The sequence below is a fragment of the Corvus kubaryi genome, unplaced genomic scaffold (genome assembly GCF_017639235.1).
Source record: "Corvus kubaryi isolate FWS band 111438036 unplaced genomic scaffold, C.kubaryi_AGA036_p1.0 37383, whole genome shotgun sequence".
Taxonomy (NCBI): domain Eukaryota; kingdom Metazoa; phylum Chordata; class Aves; order Passeriformes; family Corvidae; genus Corvus; species Corvus kubaryi.
Genome location: NW_024581125.1, coordinates 228,659 through 246,859, shown reverse-complemented (window position 1 = coordinate 246,859; position 18,201 = coordinate 228,659). Strand labels below are relative to the sequence as shown.

The following is an 18,201-nucleotide window of genomic DNA, read 5'->3' as shown; positions in this document are numbered from 1 at the left end:
GGCTCCTTCCCCAGGGAACCCCCCCCTCTCTCTCTCTCCCCCCTAGCCCCGCAGCGGCTGTGGTTTGCCCAGCTCTCCCAGGGGATTGCCCCAAGAGCACCCGGTGCTGGGGGGAAGCCTGGCACTGCCCTGCCAGCCTCAGCCCCGGGCAGAAGTGCTGCCAGATCCCCCTCACGCCTCCAGGGGAGACTTCTGTCTGTAGAGAGGCTGGAATGGACAAAGCAGGACTGTTCCCTGGGGAAGGAGCTGCCTTCAAGCTGCAGATAACAAACCTTCCCCACTGCTGTGCACATCCTGCTGGTGCTATTGATGGTGGTTGCTTTGGCTCGCCTGGGGGTTTGGGCCCTTTTCTCACCTTCCCACCATTCTGCTCCGTGTGCTGTTCCTGTGGAGGTGTCCCTGGCCTGGGGAGGGACAGCAGCAGGGCAGGCTGACACATTTCCCAGGGCACTGGAGCAAGCTGAGCTGCGGTTGCAGGTCAGCCCATGAGTGCAACCAAAGCTTTGCATTTATGTGCACAATCCAACACGGATACAAGATTGATGTGCCCAAAAGAAAGAGACAGAAAAGGTTTTCACCTCTGGTATTAAATTTCCTGCCATCCCAGCCAGGCACCTGTGTCTGTGGCCACGTTGTACAGATTTTGCCTGTTTTATAAGGAAAATGAGCCCTGTGTTGTGTTCTCGTGTTGTTCTGGTCCTTCCCCACCCCAGCTTTCCCTGTGTCCCAGGTGTTCCCACTGTTTGGGTTAGAGCTCCTGTAGCAAGCACCCTGGGCTTTGCTGTACTGTACAAGATATGCCCAGGTTGGCTGCTAAGCTGGTTTTCTCTGGGTGCTGGCCTCTCAGGTACCTTCAGGCTTCCAAGTCTCAAAGTTTTCAGTTAAAAACCAGAAATTTGAGTAAGTAAAGAAAATAAGTATAATGCTACTTAATTGTAAGTAAGTACTGAGAGAGTGATGTTTTCCCACAGGAAAAAATCCTCTATATGTGTGTATATAACATGAGCTGACAGATTTATTTTTATGCCACTCCAGTGGAGGGAAAAACAACCTCTTGCCATCCCAAAGCAGCATCCTGTGGACTGGGGTGCAGAGGTTGTTTAAAAGATCAGAAACACAGTGACCCTTCAAGAAACCTGACAAAGCTCATCCTTCCTCCTGCTTGCCCAGCTTTGGCTTCATGTGAATTCCTACTGGTTTTGTTTCAATAAATGGTTTTGGAGTTCCTCCCTGATGTCCTCTTGGCTGGTTGTGTCTGTGTCTCTTCCCAATCTGGAGCGTGCCACGGTTTGCTGGCTGCAGCACTGGAGCCCAGGCCTTGCTACTGGTGACCTGGGTTGGAAGGGATCCTAAGGAGCACGTGGAGCCTTTGGGATGCACACAATCCATCTGCCAGCTCCTGCCATGGATGCTTGAAAGGAACTGGGAAATTTGACAGAGAAGGGTGAGTGTATTAAAAAGATGTACAATATTTTTATATAATAACAATATATAATAATAACTATTACATGTATACAAAGTTACATGTAGATATATTGAGATATATAATATATGTATTTATAAAGTGTCTATATATAGTTTCTACTGTGTAATAGAAAACATCTTTTAGGACAAATTACCTGATTCTTTTCCCTTGCACTGTCATTTTTCAACCTGGAAATTAGAAAAAACCACAGGTTTGTCTTTTCTGAATGCTGAGTTTTTCAGCATTCCCACCCCTACCCAGCACCTGCTTTTCCTTAGCAAAGCAAGGCGGTTTTGTAACATTTTTGGTGGAGATCTGCTGGGAGCATTTGATCTTTAATAGCTTCTGTACCCTACTCTGCTTTTTCTTCCCTGTTCTTTCAGAGGAGCTGGCTCTGGGCAGCACCACCTGTGACAAGGGTGATGGAGGGACAGCACCAGAGCATCCCTGGGGGCTGCAGGTCGGTGACTTCCAAAGCTCCGTTGGGTCCCAGACGCTGAGCACAACCTGCCCGCTGCCAGACTTCCTCCTCGTGCCAGCTCCTGGATGTGTGGGCAGCTGTTCCACGAGCAGCTGCCCTGATGGGCTCCTCCTCTTCCATGCCACACATCTCCACAGCACCACGAGCTTCCCCGCAGCCCGGTGACCTCGGGAGGCCTGCGCCCTCCTGGCTGTGTCACCAGGGCGCCGTGCTCAGTGAGCACAGCGTGGATTTGTCCAGCATTGTGTCTGTGAGGTCTGTGGGGCACAAGCCATGGTTTCTGTGGAGGGAGGTGCCCTCTGCTCCCAAAGTAGGCCAGCACATCCATAATTCATGCCCATCCTCACGCCAGCTGCTGCCTGGCCTCCCCTGGGCCTCATGGCATTGATTTTTGGCGCACGGGGCTGGCCCAGGGAGCTGGGCTGGAGGAAGACTTCCTGCTGCAGCAAGGGAGAAAGCTCTGTTCATCATCCCAGCATCTGCAGCCTGCCCTGAGTTGCGATGGTGTAAAAGGGGAGTTGGGCAGCTGTGCTCTGGTTTGCACATCTGGAGGGAGCACAGTCCCATGGGGCATACTGATCCCCAGGAGCTGGATGAGGCCGAGGAAGGTGTGAGGAAAGGGTGCGGAGAAATACAGAACCATAGAATATCCTGAGTTGGAAGGATCACTGAGCTCCTGGCCCTGCACAGGACAGCTCCGAGAATCCCACGGTGTGCTTGGGTTTGGGGGTGCTTGTGTAGCTCTAAGCTCAGGAAAGGGCAGGAAGAGCTGTGGAGCTCCTTCTAGCAGGGTAAGATGTGCATACGGAGGGGCAGGAGGAGGAGAGCAGAGGGCATTTATTTGTTTGCCTCTTTCTCCTTTCCCTTCCTGCCTGCTGTTTTCCCAAATGGCAGCCAGAAGAAGGTCCTGTGAGACACAGCCTGCAGCAAAAAGGGGTTCCTGTCCTGAGCCAGCTGGGAGAGGTGACATCTGATACTGGCTGCATCCCTGAGGCTGAAAGCACCAGTCCCCAGCTGGCATCACGGAGGCCGAGATGTCTCCCAGGGCAGCAGAGAGCAAGGTAAATATTTCTGTGGCAGCTCAGCCTGGTGTTTGCCCACACCACCTACGTGCACCATCCATTATAGATGGGGGCAGGAGCCATGGGCAGTAGAGCAGAACACGCTGTGATGGCTCCTGCATTAAATAGAGATGAAGGAGGACGTGGGGAGGTGGTGTTTGTTCACACCCAGCCTGTGTCCTCTGTGCTGGCTGCTGCTCAGTGCCAGAGCTGTGCTGAGCTCCTGCTGTGGGCAGGGGAAAGCCCACCAGGAGACTGGTGCTGCAGCCTGGCTGGGGGTACCCGGGACAGCAGGTGTGGAGTTAACCAGTGTGTTCCTGGAGAGCAGCTGAGACACCTTTCACCTTGCTTTAAATTATTAAGAAGCCAATTTGGACAAATCATAAAGTCTCTTAATAGGGGGCAGTTCAAAATATCAGCATTGGAACTCCCCCTGCTGAGCTGAGTGGCCAGCCGTCTACACAACCTTCTGTGCCCATGGCTTTCAAGTATAAAGGACTTAGGATAGCAGTCAGCTGCCCCAAAAAATATATTTGTGTATCTTTCTGATAGGTCCAAAGACTTTCCAAGCCTGGCTGGAAAGATCTAAAGAGTGATGGAGCACATCAGCCGTCATCCTGGAAGGAAGGACCTGCTCATGGCTAAGAGGTACTTTGGAATAATAGAATTGTTGCTATTATCATCATCCTCATCATTATTATTTTACCTGGACCTAGGAAAGTTCGAGATGGATGGGCTGAAACTTTCTGTATTGTTTGATAAATGTGCGTGGCACAAAAAATAATCTCAAATCTATTGTGAAATCTCAGAATCACAGAATGGTTTGGGTTGGAACCTTAAAGCTCATCCTGCTCCCCCCTCCCTGCCATGGGCAGGGACACCTTCCACTATCCCAGGCTGCTCCAAGCCCTGTTCAACCTGGCCTTGGGCACTTGCAGGGATCCAGGGGCAGCCACAGCTTCTCTGGGCACTCTGTGCCGGGGCCTGCCCACCCTCCCAGGGAACAATTCCTTCCCAGTATCTCTGGTGCTGGAGTCACCTGTGCCTCGTCCCTGGAATGCTGTTTGCTGGCTCCAGCCACGTATCCCTGTCCCTGACCCTTCTCCTGACACGGGGGCTGTTGCTTTGCAGCTGTGAGGACTCCTGCCCTTGCTCACAGATGTGCCATTGTTATTACATTGCTGATGGCTCCCAGATGTCTTTCTGTGGAGCAGAGATGTGTTCCAGGGCTGTTTGGTGTCATGGTGTCCCATCTCTGCCTTGAATTTCGCCATCCTCCCCGGTCCTTAATTCCCCTTTTCCTGGCCAGCTGTGGCTGCTAAACCCTCAAGTGGTTGCTAAACCCTCAAATGCATCTAGGAGGATTTCCAAGCTGAGCGGGTGGACCAAGTGTCATACCTACCTTGCACAGTGCTCTGTACTCATGCTGGGTTCTAGCCACAGCTGTTGCAGCCATCTCTGGTGGGTCTGGCTCTCCAGAGGAGGAAATGTCTTTTTCAAGCTTGCCCAAGAACAGTTTGCACCTCTGAGCTTGCTGCCTCCTCTCAGGATGTTTCATGCCAGAAACCCCCTTGGCCTGAGTTTGAAATATCTTCAGCACTAAAATTCCCAGCCCAGGCTGATGGTGGCCTGGCCACACATGGGGAAGGGAGCTCTCTGGGGAGAAGAAAACCCATTTCCACCTTGGCCCTCTGCACAGTCAATAGCTGGGATTACTCTGCAGAGAGCAGAGCCTGGCAGCAAAGGATCAGACAAACAAGCAGTGTGAGTTCTGCACACAGTGGAGGAGCTCAGAGGTGGCTTGAGCTGCACGTCCATCTCGGGGACAGAAGGGACACCCAACCTGTGAGGCCAGTGCTGTGCCAAGCAGCCTGGAAGATCCTGGCTGTTGCTCAGATCCTGTTGCTTTCCTGTGGGGAGAGTTATTTGAGCTAACCTGTGGAGCACAACAGACACATTGGGCTGGACTCTGCTGAGGTGCTCTCCGGATTGCAGTGATCCCATGTGGCTCAGTTAATCCCAAAGAGAGATCAGCTTCATTTTCCCAGGGTGCCTTTGACGTGGGACAGGAGCCTCTGCTTCTCCTCTCCTGCCCCTGAACAAGCAGCAGGGTTTATGGGTTTGACCCTGGGGTTTATGGATTTGAGCCTGCCCTGAAGTACTTGCCTGCAGCTTGTTTTGGAGTTGTTTTCCCAAGGTGTCCATGTGCCTGTCAGCAGCTGGCTCAGGGATCTTTTCCCAGTGCAGGCAGGAAGGGAGCACTCCTGGGAGCGCGGTGGGGTATGGGTGGTGCAGAGGGACTGGGCAGCCTGGCATGGATGGGGGCCCTGCCAAGCACCCTGTGTGAGACAGGGCAAGCTCAGCCTTCTCTTTCCCCTCAGCAGGACTGAAGGTCCTGCAGCGAAGGAGGCTTGGAAGAAACATGGAAGGGAGGCCAGGCGAGGCTGTGGCAAGCTGGGAGAGGAACAGGCCGAGCATTATCCGTGCTGGCTGCGCTCCCGTGGAGGTAATCTCGTAGTTATTTTAGTCTCCAGCTGGGATGCAGTTCTGATCCCAGCTTTTGCAATATCCTGCCAAGCCCAGGCTCCAAATCTGCCATTGCTGGCTCTGAGCAAGGCGGGACCACGTGGTGAGAACCTGCCAGCATCAATTGAGGGGAAAGACCTTTACACTGCTCCCTTTTTGTGCCTTGCTGCCCATTTCGGGGCTCCTGGGAAGGGGCTCTGGGCCTTGGGCTTGGTTGTTTGGTTTGGGGTTTTTCCCCCCTCCATAATATGCAGATTTAAAGACAAAACTGGAGCATTTGGATCCATGCCTCCCAATGCTGAGGAGTTCTTTGCTCCCTGAAACCATCCCATACAAACATGGGAGCTCTCTCTCCTGGGAGATGCTTGGTTTGGGTCTGTGTCCTGGAAATACATGAGAAGGCTGCAGAGAAGCTCAAACTTGAGCTCCTCCATGTTGATCAGCAGGGCTGGCTGCTCCTCCAGCAGTATTTCTGTGCCATCCTTAGGTCTGGAATAAGTTACAAGGATCATATTTCCTGGACACACTGGCTGCTTGCTTTGGGTTGCTTCAGCCTCCCTGATAACCTCAGCGATGCTCCTCGAGCAGCAAAGGCTGGGTTGAATCGGCTGCAACTGCTGCTGGTCCTCAGATCCCACAAGGATTCGAATCCTTGCCCAGTTTCAATGGGACAGGGCTTTGGTTTGGTGGGTTCTCGGAGCTGGATCAACAGACGCTCTTTGGAGTTTGGTTTGCATCACTGTTTTCAGGATGGAAAAGGAAAACCCAGCTGGTTTGGAGGAAGAGGGAGGATGGAAAAGCCTTGGTTTAAAGCGAGCTTTGCTTTCCTAGCCAGCTTGTTTAAGGAAGTCTTCCACATCCCTTGACATGGATTAAGTGTGGCTCCAGGGGCCATTGTGGAGAGGCAGCACTGGAAAAATGCAGATTTCAGGGAAAGCCTTATGCACTGTGACAATTTAAAGTACCCCCGAAGGGCGTTCGCTCAGGCAGAAACACACTTTATTTGGAGCACATTATGAATGAGACAGGGGAACAATTTGCTGGAGATGGGCAGAGGATCAATTAAGCAGAGCAGAGGGCTCAGAGCAAGTCAATTTGCAAAAGGGCAAAGCACAGAGGAGGTGGCTACATCCTGTCTGGCTTCCAGGGTGTTCTCTCCGCTGGGGTGGAGTTGGGGAGCCAGGCTTCAGGATCCCGAGTGCATCCCTGGAGGAGGAGACCTGCCTGCCCTGAGGAGGAGGCTCACTGTGGTGCATCGTGGGCACTCTTCCAGAGCCACTGGGTATCCCCTTGGCTCTGCTCTTCCTCCTGGTTATCCTGATCACTGGGGCTGGGGGTGTTTCCTGGTGTGTTTGGACAGTGCTGGGACTCAGCTGTGCCGCTCCAGGACTGGCTCTCCAGCTCACTTAGCTGCATGGAAATACAAGGACAGCAAACCCTGAGTACTTTTGGAGACAGAAAAAGGAATGGTGACAAGTCCCTTTGTGGTTTTTGGGTTGAAGGGGAGGGCTGACTACTTTGGAATTGAATTTATCTTCTTTTTGAAGGGCAAGGACTTTGCTTAGGTAGAAGGCAAAGTGCTCAGAACTACAAAATCTTACTGGATGCCAAAGCCAAATTTTTTAAATGGGAAAAGGAAAAAAAAACGAAGGAGTTTTTTGGGTTTTCCCCTAGAGCCTCTCTGAAAGTGGCTGGGGAAAAACAGCAAGATAGCAGACTTTAAAACTCCTTGGGCGTGCGTGTTCTTGTGCTCCATGGGATGTGCATGAGTTAACATCACAGCTGTGAGGACCGTTTATGTCCTTCTGAACTTCAAATTTCATTACCTCAAAGCAGCACATCCTTAATGACCAAAAGCATCCTTCTGAATTCTGAGAAACCATGAATCCAGCTGGGTGCTCATAACTTAATTGGAGTATGAGAAGAGAACATCATTTCACTGTCTAGTGGGGTGACCCAGCATGGCCACGGGGCTCTTGGTGGACATGGTTTAGTGGTGGGCTTGGCAGTGCTGGGGGACTGGTTGTGCTCAAGGATCTTAGAGGGCTTTTCCAGCCTCAGTGATTCCCTGATTCTGTGATTCTACTGCCATCCTGTGTCACTTGGTGCAGTCCCTGTAACAAGCACAGCCATTCTGCTGCTCCTTACCGTTAAGGACCTGTCCAGAGGGAACTGAGTGTTTCATTCAACACGAAGGGCCCTCAGTTTCCCCCTGTGGCACCAGCCCCTAGCAAGAACCTGCTCATAGTTCTGGGCAAGACAGTGGGATTTTTGTAAAAGGACAGCTCTTCCCACTCCCTGGGAGTGCAGGTCCCCGTGTAGATCCTTCCATCGATGAGAACAACCATCATATTGTGCTTTGTTCTACATTTGCTGGGATTTCAGTCCCTAAAACTCCTGCTGTCTCCCACAGTGGCTGAGCCTGCCCAGCCCCAGTAACTGTCCCACGAGCTTCCCTTCCCCTCCATCCTGATCCCTGTGTGCTTGGAAGCAGCGACCCGCAGGCTTCAGCTGGAATCACAGAGAGCAGCACAGCAGCTTGGGGCAGCCTTCCCTCTTCGAGCCAGCCGGCTGTCACTTCCCGAGCCCCGTGCTAACGAGCTGTGACACGGGCAGGTCTCCCCTCTGCACTAGACCCTGGGCAAGCCGCTGCCAGAGGCAATTCCAGACTCTGTGGTTTGTGGATAACCTTGTCAGCAGGCCGGTTGTTCTGCTTGTTTGGGTTTTGTCACTGTCCTGACACACAGTGACATTGACAACAGCGACACCAGACATTTCCCTGCATGGTGGCTGGGGGAGAGATGGATGTGCCTCACCACCCAGGCAGCAAAGAATCTCTTCCTAATACCTGATCCAAACCTGCCCTCTGTCACTCTGGACTGCTGCTTGGATTTCATGGGAATGAAGAGTTTTGGTGCTTTGGAACCACAGCCTGGGGGGAAAGCGTTTCTGGGGGTGGCAGGTGCATTCTGTCTCTGTCTTTGCCTTTGCCTAAGGTCTGTTCCAACCCTAACCATTCCATGATTCTGAGGTCCCTTTAGCAGGGAGAATTCTGATTTGCAGCCAACACTTTGCTCTCTGTGTTTGGAAGATGTGTATACTATACACAGACCTGACAGGGCTAGCCAGCATTTTCCTTTAAAAAACAAAAGCAGAGAGGAAACTGGCTTTCAAATGCAATGAATGTTAGAGTGTTTGTTGTTTCCAGGAAAAATGCTGGCATTTTTGTCAAAATAGCCATTTAAAATGTGCTTTGTGTTGCAAAGGAAGCTGGTTTGGGTTTCTATGAAGAATTAGGTATTTATTTATGATGTCTTTGAGATCCTGTGTCCTAAGCATGGTATTTTCCCAAGCTGCAGCTGAAGCCCTTTATGGGTTTTTAATCTTTTGTTTCCGCAGAAATGCTTTTTTTTTTCTCCCACCTCATATAGGGTCCCAAAGCCCTTCCTGTGATTCCCCTGTACTGTTTCCTAGAGTTCATGTTGTACTAGATGTGTTTCAAATCCCTGGGAACGCATCCTTCCACGCTGGGAGGCAGAACTGAGCCCCAGGGGTTTGTAGCAAAGACTGGCAGAGCTCTCCGGCTTTCCGGAGCTGGGGTGGCAGCAGGCTGCTCCCTCCAGGAAGGTCACCCTTCAGTTTTCCAGTGGAGGCAGGAGCCACGGGATGCCTGTGGTGTACCCACATAATCTCTCATACTCTGTGAAACGTGTGCAGGGGCCTAAGAGAGTGGCACGAGAGTTTGGTACTAATTGATTGGGTTTTCCCTATGAGCTTTTGCCCTGAGGCAAAGTTCCCTGAGCCCTAAGACCTGCTGTTTCCCTGGGAATGCAGTCAGAGCTCCAGCGTTAAATGCCACACATGTGGCTTGGCCTGAAAAGCTCACCAAAGGCATCACTTTCACCGTGGGGGGTTGTTAATTGATTTGATAGCACCTACTCTCTGGGGTTATCTGTTTGGAAACAGCCAAATGCTCCCTGATGTTGCTCTGGAACAGCCTCTATAAAGGCTCTTCCGCTGCTTCCCAGCGCAGCACCGGAGGGAAAACAGAGAGGGTAAAGAGAAGCTCCAAGCTGCACAAAGCCCTTCCCCCTTCTCTTGAAGGCAGACTGTAAAGACTTAGGTGGTCTTTCCCAAGCTTCTGTGTCTTCCTTACATCTGTGGCTGAGGAGAACCTTAAAAGGTGACTATAAGAGAAGACAGCACGTGGCCCTCTTGGAAAGGGGAGAATGACACGAACCATTCATGGCGTCTCCCTCTGATTTGATGTGACAGCAGAGCACTCTAAGCACTGTCTCAGGAAACTGAGTATAGGCAAAATGTCTGCTTCCATCTCCCCCAGCCTGTCCCCTCCAGCTAAGATACGCCTGCAATTCACCGACTGTGTTGTGTCTGGCAGAAGGGTCTGTTCTCAAAAGCATCTGAGACAGCTGGAAATGAACTTCAGTAACGGCTCAAAAAGGGAGTGAAAACTCAGCTCTTCTGACTGCTCCTTCATTTCAAGAGGAAGCCATTGTGGCCAATTCTGCTGGAGCCTTTTGCCAAGCCACGTGCAGCTGTGCCCACAGTACCCCCCGTCTGGCGTCCCGGCTGGTGCGGATGCCTTGTTGAGCTGCTGCCGGCATTGGGGCTCCTGCTGTTCCTGTGCACACTCTGCTGCTGTTTCTGTGGTGTCCAGAGCCACTTTGGCAGCAGCGACTCGGCAGCCCTGCTCGAGGAGACATCGCCGCCCTCCCCATGGTGGCAGCAGCTGTGCGGGCCCAGAGCTCTGTGTCGAGGGGCCTCGGTCACAGCTCCGTGGCCTGGGCAGCCGCGGGGGCCCGGGCTGGCCGCCAGCCCTGCCTCTGCCCACGGCCCCTTCTTGGCAGCAGCCAGGGGCCGTGCCCCAGCAGGGCCCCCTGCCCTCCTTGTCCGCAGCCAGCCCAGCCTCAGCACCTCGGGGCTGCCCCCACCCTCTGCCGAGGCCTGGCCTCCAGGGCTTCTGCCGCAGGCCTGGGAGACGCTTTGGGAAAGCGCCAGAGCAGCCGGGCGGCAGGAACGAGGCGGCTGCCTGGGGGCCTCTGACCCCCAATTCCTCAGGCCTTCCCACCACCCCGGCCTCCTGTCCCCTCGGAGCCTCCTGCCACCCACCCCCTCACACATGCCCCTCGTGCCTTCCCACTGCCTTGTCCCGTCAGGGACTCCGCAGCACCTCATCCCTTCACGGCCTCCCACCGCCCCGGCCCCTCAGGCTCTCCCCCAGCCCGGCCAAGCTGCCCGGCAGCGGCACAGCCCCGAGGGAGCTCCAGAGGAGCCGGAGCAAGAGGCACCTCGGAGCCCTCAGCAATCCAGACAGCAACACATGGGCAGGAGGACACAGATGGCGGCTCCTGCCGGGTACAGGGCTTGGGGCCATCTCCAGGCACCAGCCTCACAGGGATCCCTGCAGCCCTGGCCCCTCCTGCCCACCCGCTCTGTCGGCAGCGCTAAGGCTTCAGCACAGCCACCAAAGGCCAAAGGGCTTATGGCCATTTTCCCTTCCATGCTGCACTCCCGGGGGACTTGCTGAGCACAAGCACCCTTTTTCTCCTCTTCCCCTGTGCCGTGCAGACACTGGGCACCAAAAGAAAGCTCCTGGACCTCTGTGCATGACAGCAGTGATTTCATATTTCCATACTGATGTGAGGTCTTCCCTGCAGGCTAAGGTGACCTGGGCACTAATCCCAGGTCAAGTCTCTTCTTCAGAGACTTACACAAGCTGCCACATAGAGGAGGCTTCCTACTCCCCACCCTCCTGCAAGTGGTCTTGCACCTTCTGAAACCTGGAGAGTATGGAGCTCTCTGTGCCGCTCTTAAAAGTTGCAGGGTTTGAAGTGCCAAGCTTGAGATGGCAGGGCTGATGTCATCAGTCAGGTCTTGAAGGGCTGAAACAGAGAGGAACAGAGCCATGGTTGGAGCCCAGAGCTGCAGGGACCAGCAGCTGAGGAGAGCCCCCTGCCAGGGCCATCCCAGCCCGCTCTTGCCATGGCCAGGAGGGAGGAGGGACACACGGGATCAGCCCGAAGGTGCTGGCCACGAATCCCCCACGTGCCCCTGAAAGCTCTCTGTGCTCTGTGCACACCGCCCCTCGTCTGCACAGGGAGCAGAGCCCTCCGCAGCCGGGGCAGGGATTGCGGCTCCTCCCGCCAGCCCCCACTGACAGCCCGCTGCCCTCACTCACCCTTGTAGATGAGCCAGAGCTCTTCCTGCTGCTTCCTCATGTACCGCCCTGCGATCCCTGGGAATGCAGAGCCTGTCATGGACCCTGGCCTGGATCCTGCTGTGGCAGGACAGGGAAGGATCCTGATCTCGTGGCTCACCGAGGAACCTGATGGCCGCCTCTCGCAGGGGCTCCTGTGGGCTGTCCAGGTACGGCAGGGCCTGGCGCAGGTGCTCAGCTGCTCGGCTGCTGTCATCCTCCAGCTGCAGGGAGCGCCAGGAGGGAAGGGTTGGCGCGGGCTCAGCCCCTTGGCCGGGCGCTCCCTGCGCCCAGCCCTGGCCTCCCCTGCCCGCACAGCCCCGAGGCCCGGCCAGCAGCCGCTGGCGCCGGGCTCTGGAGGGGGCCAAGGGCCGGCTGCTGCCCGGGGAGCCTGGAGAAGAGCCTGCGTGGCCCCTGGGTGCAGCAGTGGGCAGGGGCACAGCTGCCAGCCCCATGCACTGGGCACCACGAGCAGGGGGCTTCTCCAGGCTGCAGCTGGGGCTTCCAGGCCATCCTTACCAGGCGCTCACTGAACTTCCACGGCTGCTCCTTCTTCACCACCTGCTTCAGATGCCTCCTCTTCAGGAACCTTAGCGCAGAAAGCAGTGTTTCCTGGGAGGCCTGGAGAGCAGCAGAGACACGGAGATGGCACAACAGCCCAGGGCACAGGACCCACGTCCCTGTGCCAAGGCCAGGAGGAGGCTGCAGCCCGTGTGGCGCCAGGGCAGGAGGCAGCTGAGCCCCCTCCCAGGGGAACCCCAGCAGCCCGTGAGTCCTCACTTCTGCCACGCGCCGGTTCTCGTCATGGCAGTGGAAGAAGAGCGGGAGCAGGCTCTGGCACATGTGCGCCTTCAGGGCCTTTTTTCCCTTGTCCATTACCAGCTCCATCACCTCTCGGAAGAGGCGAATGGAGAGCAGCTGCACATGGCTGTTGTCCTGTTGGAAAGGAACAGGAAAAGAACCAGCAAAGGTTTCTCCAGGCCCATCTGGGTGCAGGCCTGAAAATCCCCAGGGCACAAAGTGTCCAGGAGGCAGCCAGTGGCCGTGGCTGGGGGCACCGAGCCTTACATTGGCAAAGAGTGACTGGAGCACCTCAGCCAGCTGCAGGGCAGTGGGACTGGATATTAGGGTGGCTCTGTCCTGGAGTTCATTCAGGAATACAGAGAGGATCAGTGCAACCACCTCTCCATCTGCATCCTGCAGTAGGTCCATGAGGTTTTGTGTCAGACTCCGGATGCCTTCGGCCTGTGTGGAACACAATGCTGCACAGTGAAGCCATGAACTGTAGAATTATAGCATGTCCTGAGTTGGGAGGGACCCACAAGGGTGGGTCCAACTCCTGGTCCTTGACAGACACCCCAACAATCCCACTCTGTGCATCCCTGAGAGCGGTGTCCAAACATTTCCTGGGGCTGTGCCTGTTCCCTGGGGAGCCTGGGCAGTGCCCAGCACCCTCTGGGGGAAGAACCTTTCCCTGATATCCAACCTAAACCTCTCGTGACACAGCTCTAGCTGTTCCCTTGAGTGCTGTCACTGGTCACCAGAGAGCAGGGATTGGTGCTGCCCTTCCCCTTCCCTTGCAAGGAAGCTGCAGATTGCCCCTCGGTCTTCTCCAGCTGGGACAAGCCAAGTGCCCTCAGCCACTCCTCCTATGGCTTCCCCTCTAGACCCTGCACTATTTTCATGTCCTTCTCTGGACAATCTCTAATAGTTTCATGTCTTTTTTACATTAAGGTGCCAAAATTGTACACAGCACTTGAGGTGAAGCCATGGCAGCCCAGAGCAGAGCAGGGCAATCCCATCCCTCGCCTGGCTGACGATGCTGTGCCTGATGCACCCTAGATGTCCCTCCTGGCTGCCAGGGCACTGCTGACTCCTACTTGCCATCACAGGCGATTCCACAGCACAGCTCTCCCATCTCGCATTCTCTGCTCTAGACACACAGCCGGGCTGCCCGTGCCAGGTGCAGAATCTGGCACTTGCCCTTGTTAAACTTCATATGGTTGGTGATTGCCCAGCCCTCAAATTTGTCTCTACAGGGCCTCTGCCCTCGAGGGAGTCAACAGCTCCTCCCAATTTAGTATTGTCAGCAAACTTATTTAGTATTTCTTCAAGTCCTGTGTCCAAGTCATTTATGTCCGGCTGCACCACCAACGCCACTCTGGTGCTGCAGCCCCACCCTGCTACCGCAGGGCCCAGTGGCCAAAGGGCTGTCCCGAAGCACTCGGGCAGCTGAGCCGGGAGGCAGGAGAGCTGGGAGCAGCTGCCTCAGCGCCCAAAGCCCAGCCAAGCCCAAGGGACTGCATTCCCCAGCCCCACGGTGCCAGCGCAGCTTCAGCCGCTGCCCCCTTCTCACCACTGAGGGATCTTTGCTGAGCGCCACGAGGCCTCTGAGTGCCAGGCGACGCTTTTCCCTGGATTCACTTTGCAGGCGCCTTGAAATGATCTCCAGGACACTGTCACTCCATTCCCTCATGTCATGGCACTCGACGACCTGAAAGGCAGAGGGCAGTGACAGGGGAGCCGGCCGGCAGGAGCCCAGAACCGCCCAGGGCTGGGCCCAGGCAGCAGCGCAGGGCGCGGGCACCGTCCCAGGCAGCTGTGGCTGCGAGAGAGCAGAGAGCTGGGAGGCAGCTCAGCGAGGCAGCGCTGGCCGTCAGTCTCACCTCCACAAGGAAAGCCAGGGCAGGCAGATCCCAGCGTGGCTCCTCTGTGCTGAGCAGCCCCAGCAGGCGGAGTGCAATGCGGGAGCACAAGGGGTTTGAGGCACGGCGCATCTCCCTGGCGGGCAGAAAAAGGCACTAAGAGCCTGAGCCAGCGGGGGAAAACCTTTCCCAGGACTGACTCACTGACGTCTTGTCTTTCTTTCCCCACCACCCTGCCAGGGGACTTGGGCCCTCTGGAAGGCGGCTGCTCCTGGGCACCCTCCTCTCCCGGCCTTTCCTGGTCAGCTCAGCCGTCCCTCGGTGACGAGACCCTCTGGCCCACGACCACGGGGACTGTGGGGGGCACCCCAGGCACAGGGCACAAATGTCGGGGCAGCGGGGAGTAGGGGCTCTCACCTGGCCAGCAGAGCCACGGCATAGGGGTGGGTGTCAGCACAGAGCAGCGTTTCCCAGCCACGCTTGCGCTCCATAGCCACCAGTAAATCCAGACACCGCAGATGGCGGAGCAGGGCCTTCAGGGTCTGCACTGCAAACCTGTGTGCAGAGCAAAGCCAGGTCACGCTGGGAGGGCTGGCTCCTGCCCTGGGGACTTGGGAGAAATGGGGTGGAGCACCTGTTGATGCTGGTGGGAAGGCTGAGTTGCTCCTGGCATCCCTTCCAGAGTGTATTGACCTCCTCTGGCATACCCAATGTGCTGACAAAAACTTGGAAGAGCAGAGCCACGAGGAGGCGGGGGGAATATTCTATAAATGGCGCTGGGCACCAGGGCAGGCGGAGAATCTCCCAGACCACCCTGGATGCCTGCAAAGGACAAACCACCTCGAGACAGCGCTCACTGCTGAGGCGTCCATGTGGCAGGGCCCGAGCGTGGAAGGGGAGGCCAGGGGAGACACAGGGGGAGCACCAGGCCTGGTGTCCCTGAACCTGCCCCTAGCCCAGGTTTCAGCCCAGCGCCTGAGGCAGGGAGACGCAGTGGGCGAAGGAGGATGGGGAGCTGCTGGAGCGGCGACCTGGGGGCGAGCAAAGGCCGGTTCCAGAAACTCACAGCCAGGGCAAAGACATCTGTGTTGTCCCCGTCGGAGGTGCGCGTGCTGTGCAGAGGCCAGTCCTCCAGCACACAGAGCAGCGTTGGCAGCACCTTCTCCACTACTGTTGCTGACGAGGCTATGGTCCTCCACATGCTTGCAGCAGCTCTGTGGGACCAGAGCTCTGTGTCAGGAGGATCTCAGCCATGGCGCCGTGGCCTGGGCAGCTGTGGGGGCCCAGGTGACAGAGCCACAGCGCCCTGAAGGGCAGGGAGGGAGCATGGCAACAGGCTGGGGGGCTGACATGCCATGGCTGGGACACAGAGGGCCTAGTGGGCCCTGGAACTCTCCACCTGTCTGTCAGACCCCACTGGACTGGCTGTTTGGGGCGAGCCCCAAGGCCTCAAGGCAGGTGGCCCCTGTACCTGTCACATGATGGGGCACAGCGCAGGAGGGTCACTGCAACATCAGTGGGGTGTGCCTCCGTCAGCCTCAGGATGTCCATGAACGTCCTGTCATCTGGAGGTGCACTGGACACGAGCCTGTGGTGCATGTTCCTCACAAAGTCTGGCACCTGGAGAGGCACAGGGAGAGCTGGAGAGCTGCCAGAGCAGCAACTTCCCCAGCTTCCCCGGAGAAGTGCTTCCCTTCCCACCACCCTGCGATGGCCTCAAAGGCTGAGGGGGCCCAGCAGACTTGAGGAGCCACACAATTCCTGGGGGGATCCAGCCCTGGCCCCAGGCTGCTTACTTTATTTGGGTGGGAGACAACTCTCTCCCCAAAAAAATCCAGGTTGGGAGCAGAAGCCTTCACGTTTGCCATGCTCGGAGTGCGTGTGATGTCAGCGTTGGTCGTGTGGTCAGTGTGGTGTCAGGTTCTGCATCCTCCTTCTTCTCCAGGCCGTGCTGGAGGGTCTCTCCCCTGTCCCACCGAGGTCTGTCCCTAAGGGCACATGGAATAAAAATGGTTAAGGCCTGGGGACAGCAAGGAACAAGGTGGCTGCACAGGGCCTCCTTGCAGCACCACCCTATCCCCTCTGGACACTGTGGCCACCAGCACCCAGCCTGCTGTGGCCTGGTGTGTTGCTAAGGGCCCTGTGACACACGGCCACGTCATTCCCACAGTGCCCACCGTCACAAAGGACCCTTGCCCAGCCAGCTGCCCTGCAGTGGGGCAGCTCTGGAGGAGCTCTGGAGGAATAAAAGACATGCTGATGTCTCTGACCCCACTGGGACACACGGCTGGCACAGACAGCTCTTACCCTCCATAGCCACTGAGGGACATACGGGAGCCCCAAAATCAGAGTGTTCTGCCCTAATGGATTCCAAAGGGTGATGATCCTGTACCAAGCAATGAAAGGGATCCACTGCCGACCCATCTCGGTGTTGTGCCTGTGACCTAGGAAGATCTAGAGCTGGTTATTACTGCTTGCTTGTTTGCCCTTATTGTTGATGGATGGTTAATTGATCAGTTGCTGGTGATACATGGACGTGGTGACCCACAGCAGGCGTTGCAACTCACCCACACTGTGCCCCTTTTTAACTCTGAAGGCAGCAGGTGCCTGCACCACCACCCCAAAGAAACTGCTTGGATTGGGACTGGGATCACAGGGTGGAGTGTGGCAGGAGCACCCAGCGTCCCCAGCTTTTGCTAAGAAAGTTCAGACCTTCTGGGTTGTGGTTGTGCTACAAATGAGGTGACTTTCCTGTGCTGTTTTTTGTCTTTGTCCTGTAGGACAAGAGGCCTGTGTGGGGGTTGCAGTCTGACCCTTTGGGACAAAAAGAAAACCCTGAAGGAGGAGACTGAGGGAAGACCTCATCAGGGTCTGCAGCTTCCTCATGAGGGGCAGTGGAGGGACAGCTCCAATCCCTGCTCTCTGTGACCAGTGACAGCACCCAGGTGAACGGGTCACATGGAGCTGTGCCATGGGAGGTTTTGGCTGGATCTCAGGGAAAGGTTCTTCCCCCAGAGGGTGGTCAGGCACTGCCCAGGCTCCCCAGGGAATGGGCACAGCCCCGAGGCTGCCAGAGCTCCAGGAGCGTTTGGACAGCGCTGCCAGGGACGCCCAGGGTAGGATTGGTGGGGTGTCTGTGCAGGGCCATCCTCAAAACCACGCATCCCCACAGTGCAGATTCCTCTGGATGAACATGATCTCTCCGTCAATGAACTCATGTTCACGACCACTGCCTCTCCAGGAACAGACCCTGGCATTTCAGTCGTATCAATAATTCACAGAAAGCTTTGCTAAGAATATGTTTTCCCCTCCTTTTAAGCCGCGAACGGGCGCTTCCCGGTGTGCCTCAGTGCTGGCTCCAGGTGAGCACCGAGGGCACTGCAGGTGCAGCTTGTTAGTGCAGGGCGGCAGGGCAGTGATCCCGCCGTGTGTTCCGCTGGGAAGAACTCCTATTTTACATCTTGGGCTGGCTTTCAAACCAGCGGGGCGTCCTCCGTATCCAGTCCTGACTCCAGATTGTGCGAACGTGCTTGTCTGTGCGGGGATCCCTGAGAAACTCGTCCTTGGAGATGGCCACAAACTCTCCCAGCCAGGAAGAGCCGCCTGTGTCCTGCCCATGTGTGGGAAGATCGGCAGAGGGCAGGGCAATCCCACCAAAGGATGAGCGAGGACAATTCCCAGGAGCTGGTGTCCCATTGCAGTGCCGTGGGTGGCGGATACGAGGAAGAGGAGGCCAGGGTGCCCAGCTGACCTCCCCAAGGGGGGTGCAGCTAGCTGGGCAGGGTCCCTGGCGGAAAATAGACAGG

At 56.1% G+C, this 18,201-nt stretch overlaps 1 protein-coding gene across 3 annotated transcripts in view; it reads left to right on the top strand.

Moving 5' to 3' along the window:
* LOC121667986 (aryl hydrocarbon receptor-like) overlaps positions 1–2,867 on the top strand; it is a 21,123-nt gene extending 18,256 nt beyond the window's left edge. For 2 of the 3 annotated variants that reach the window (XM_042035260.1, XM_042035259.1), the window contains 3 exons: positions 47–1,444; positions 1,849–1,925; positions 2,841–2,867. In XM_042035260.1, the coding sequence (XP_041891194.1) occupies positions 47–202 (156 nt within the window). In that variant the 3' untranslated portion in view covers positions 203–1,444; positions 1,849–1,925; positions 2,841–2,867. Of the gene's footprint in view, positions 1–46; positions 1,445–1,848; positions 1,926–2,840 lie in introns of those variants that run through there. The other variant, XM_042035261.1, reaches the window with a different exon arrangement.
* The last annotated feature ends 15,334 nt before the right edge of the window (positions 2,868–18,201 follow it).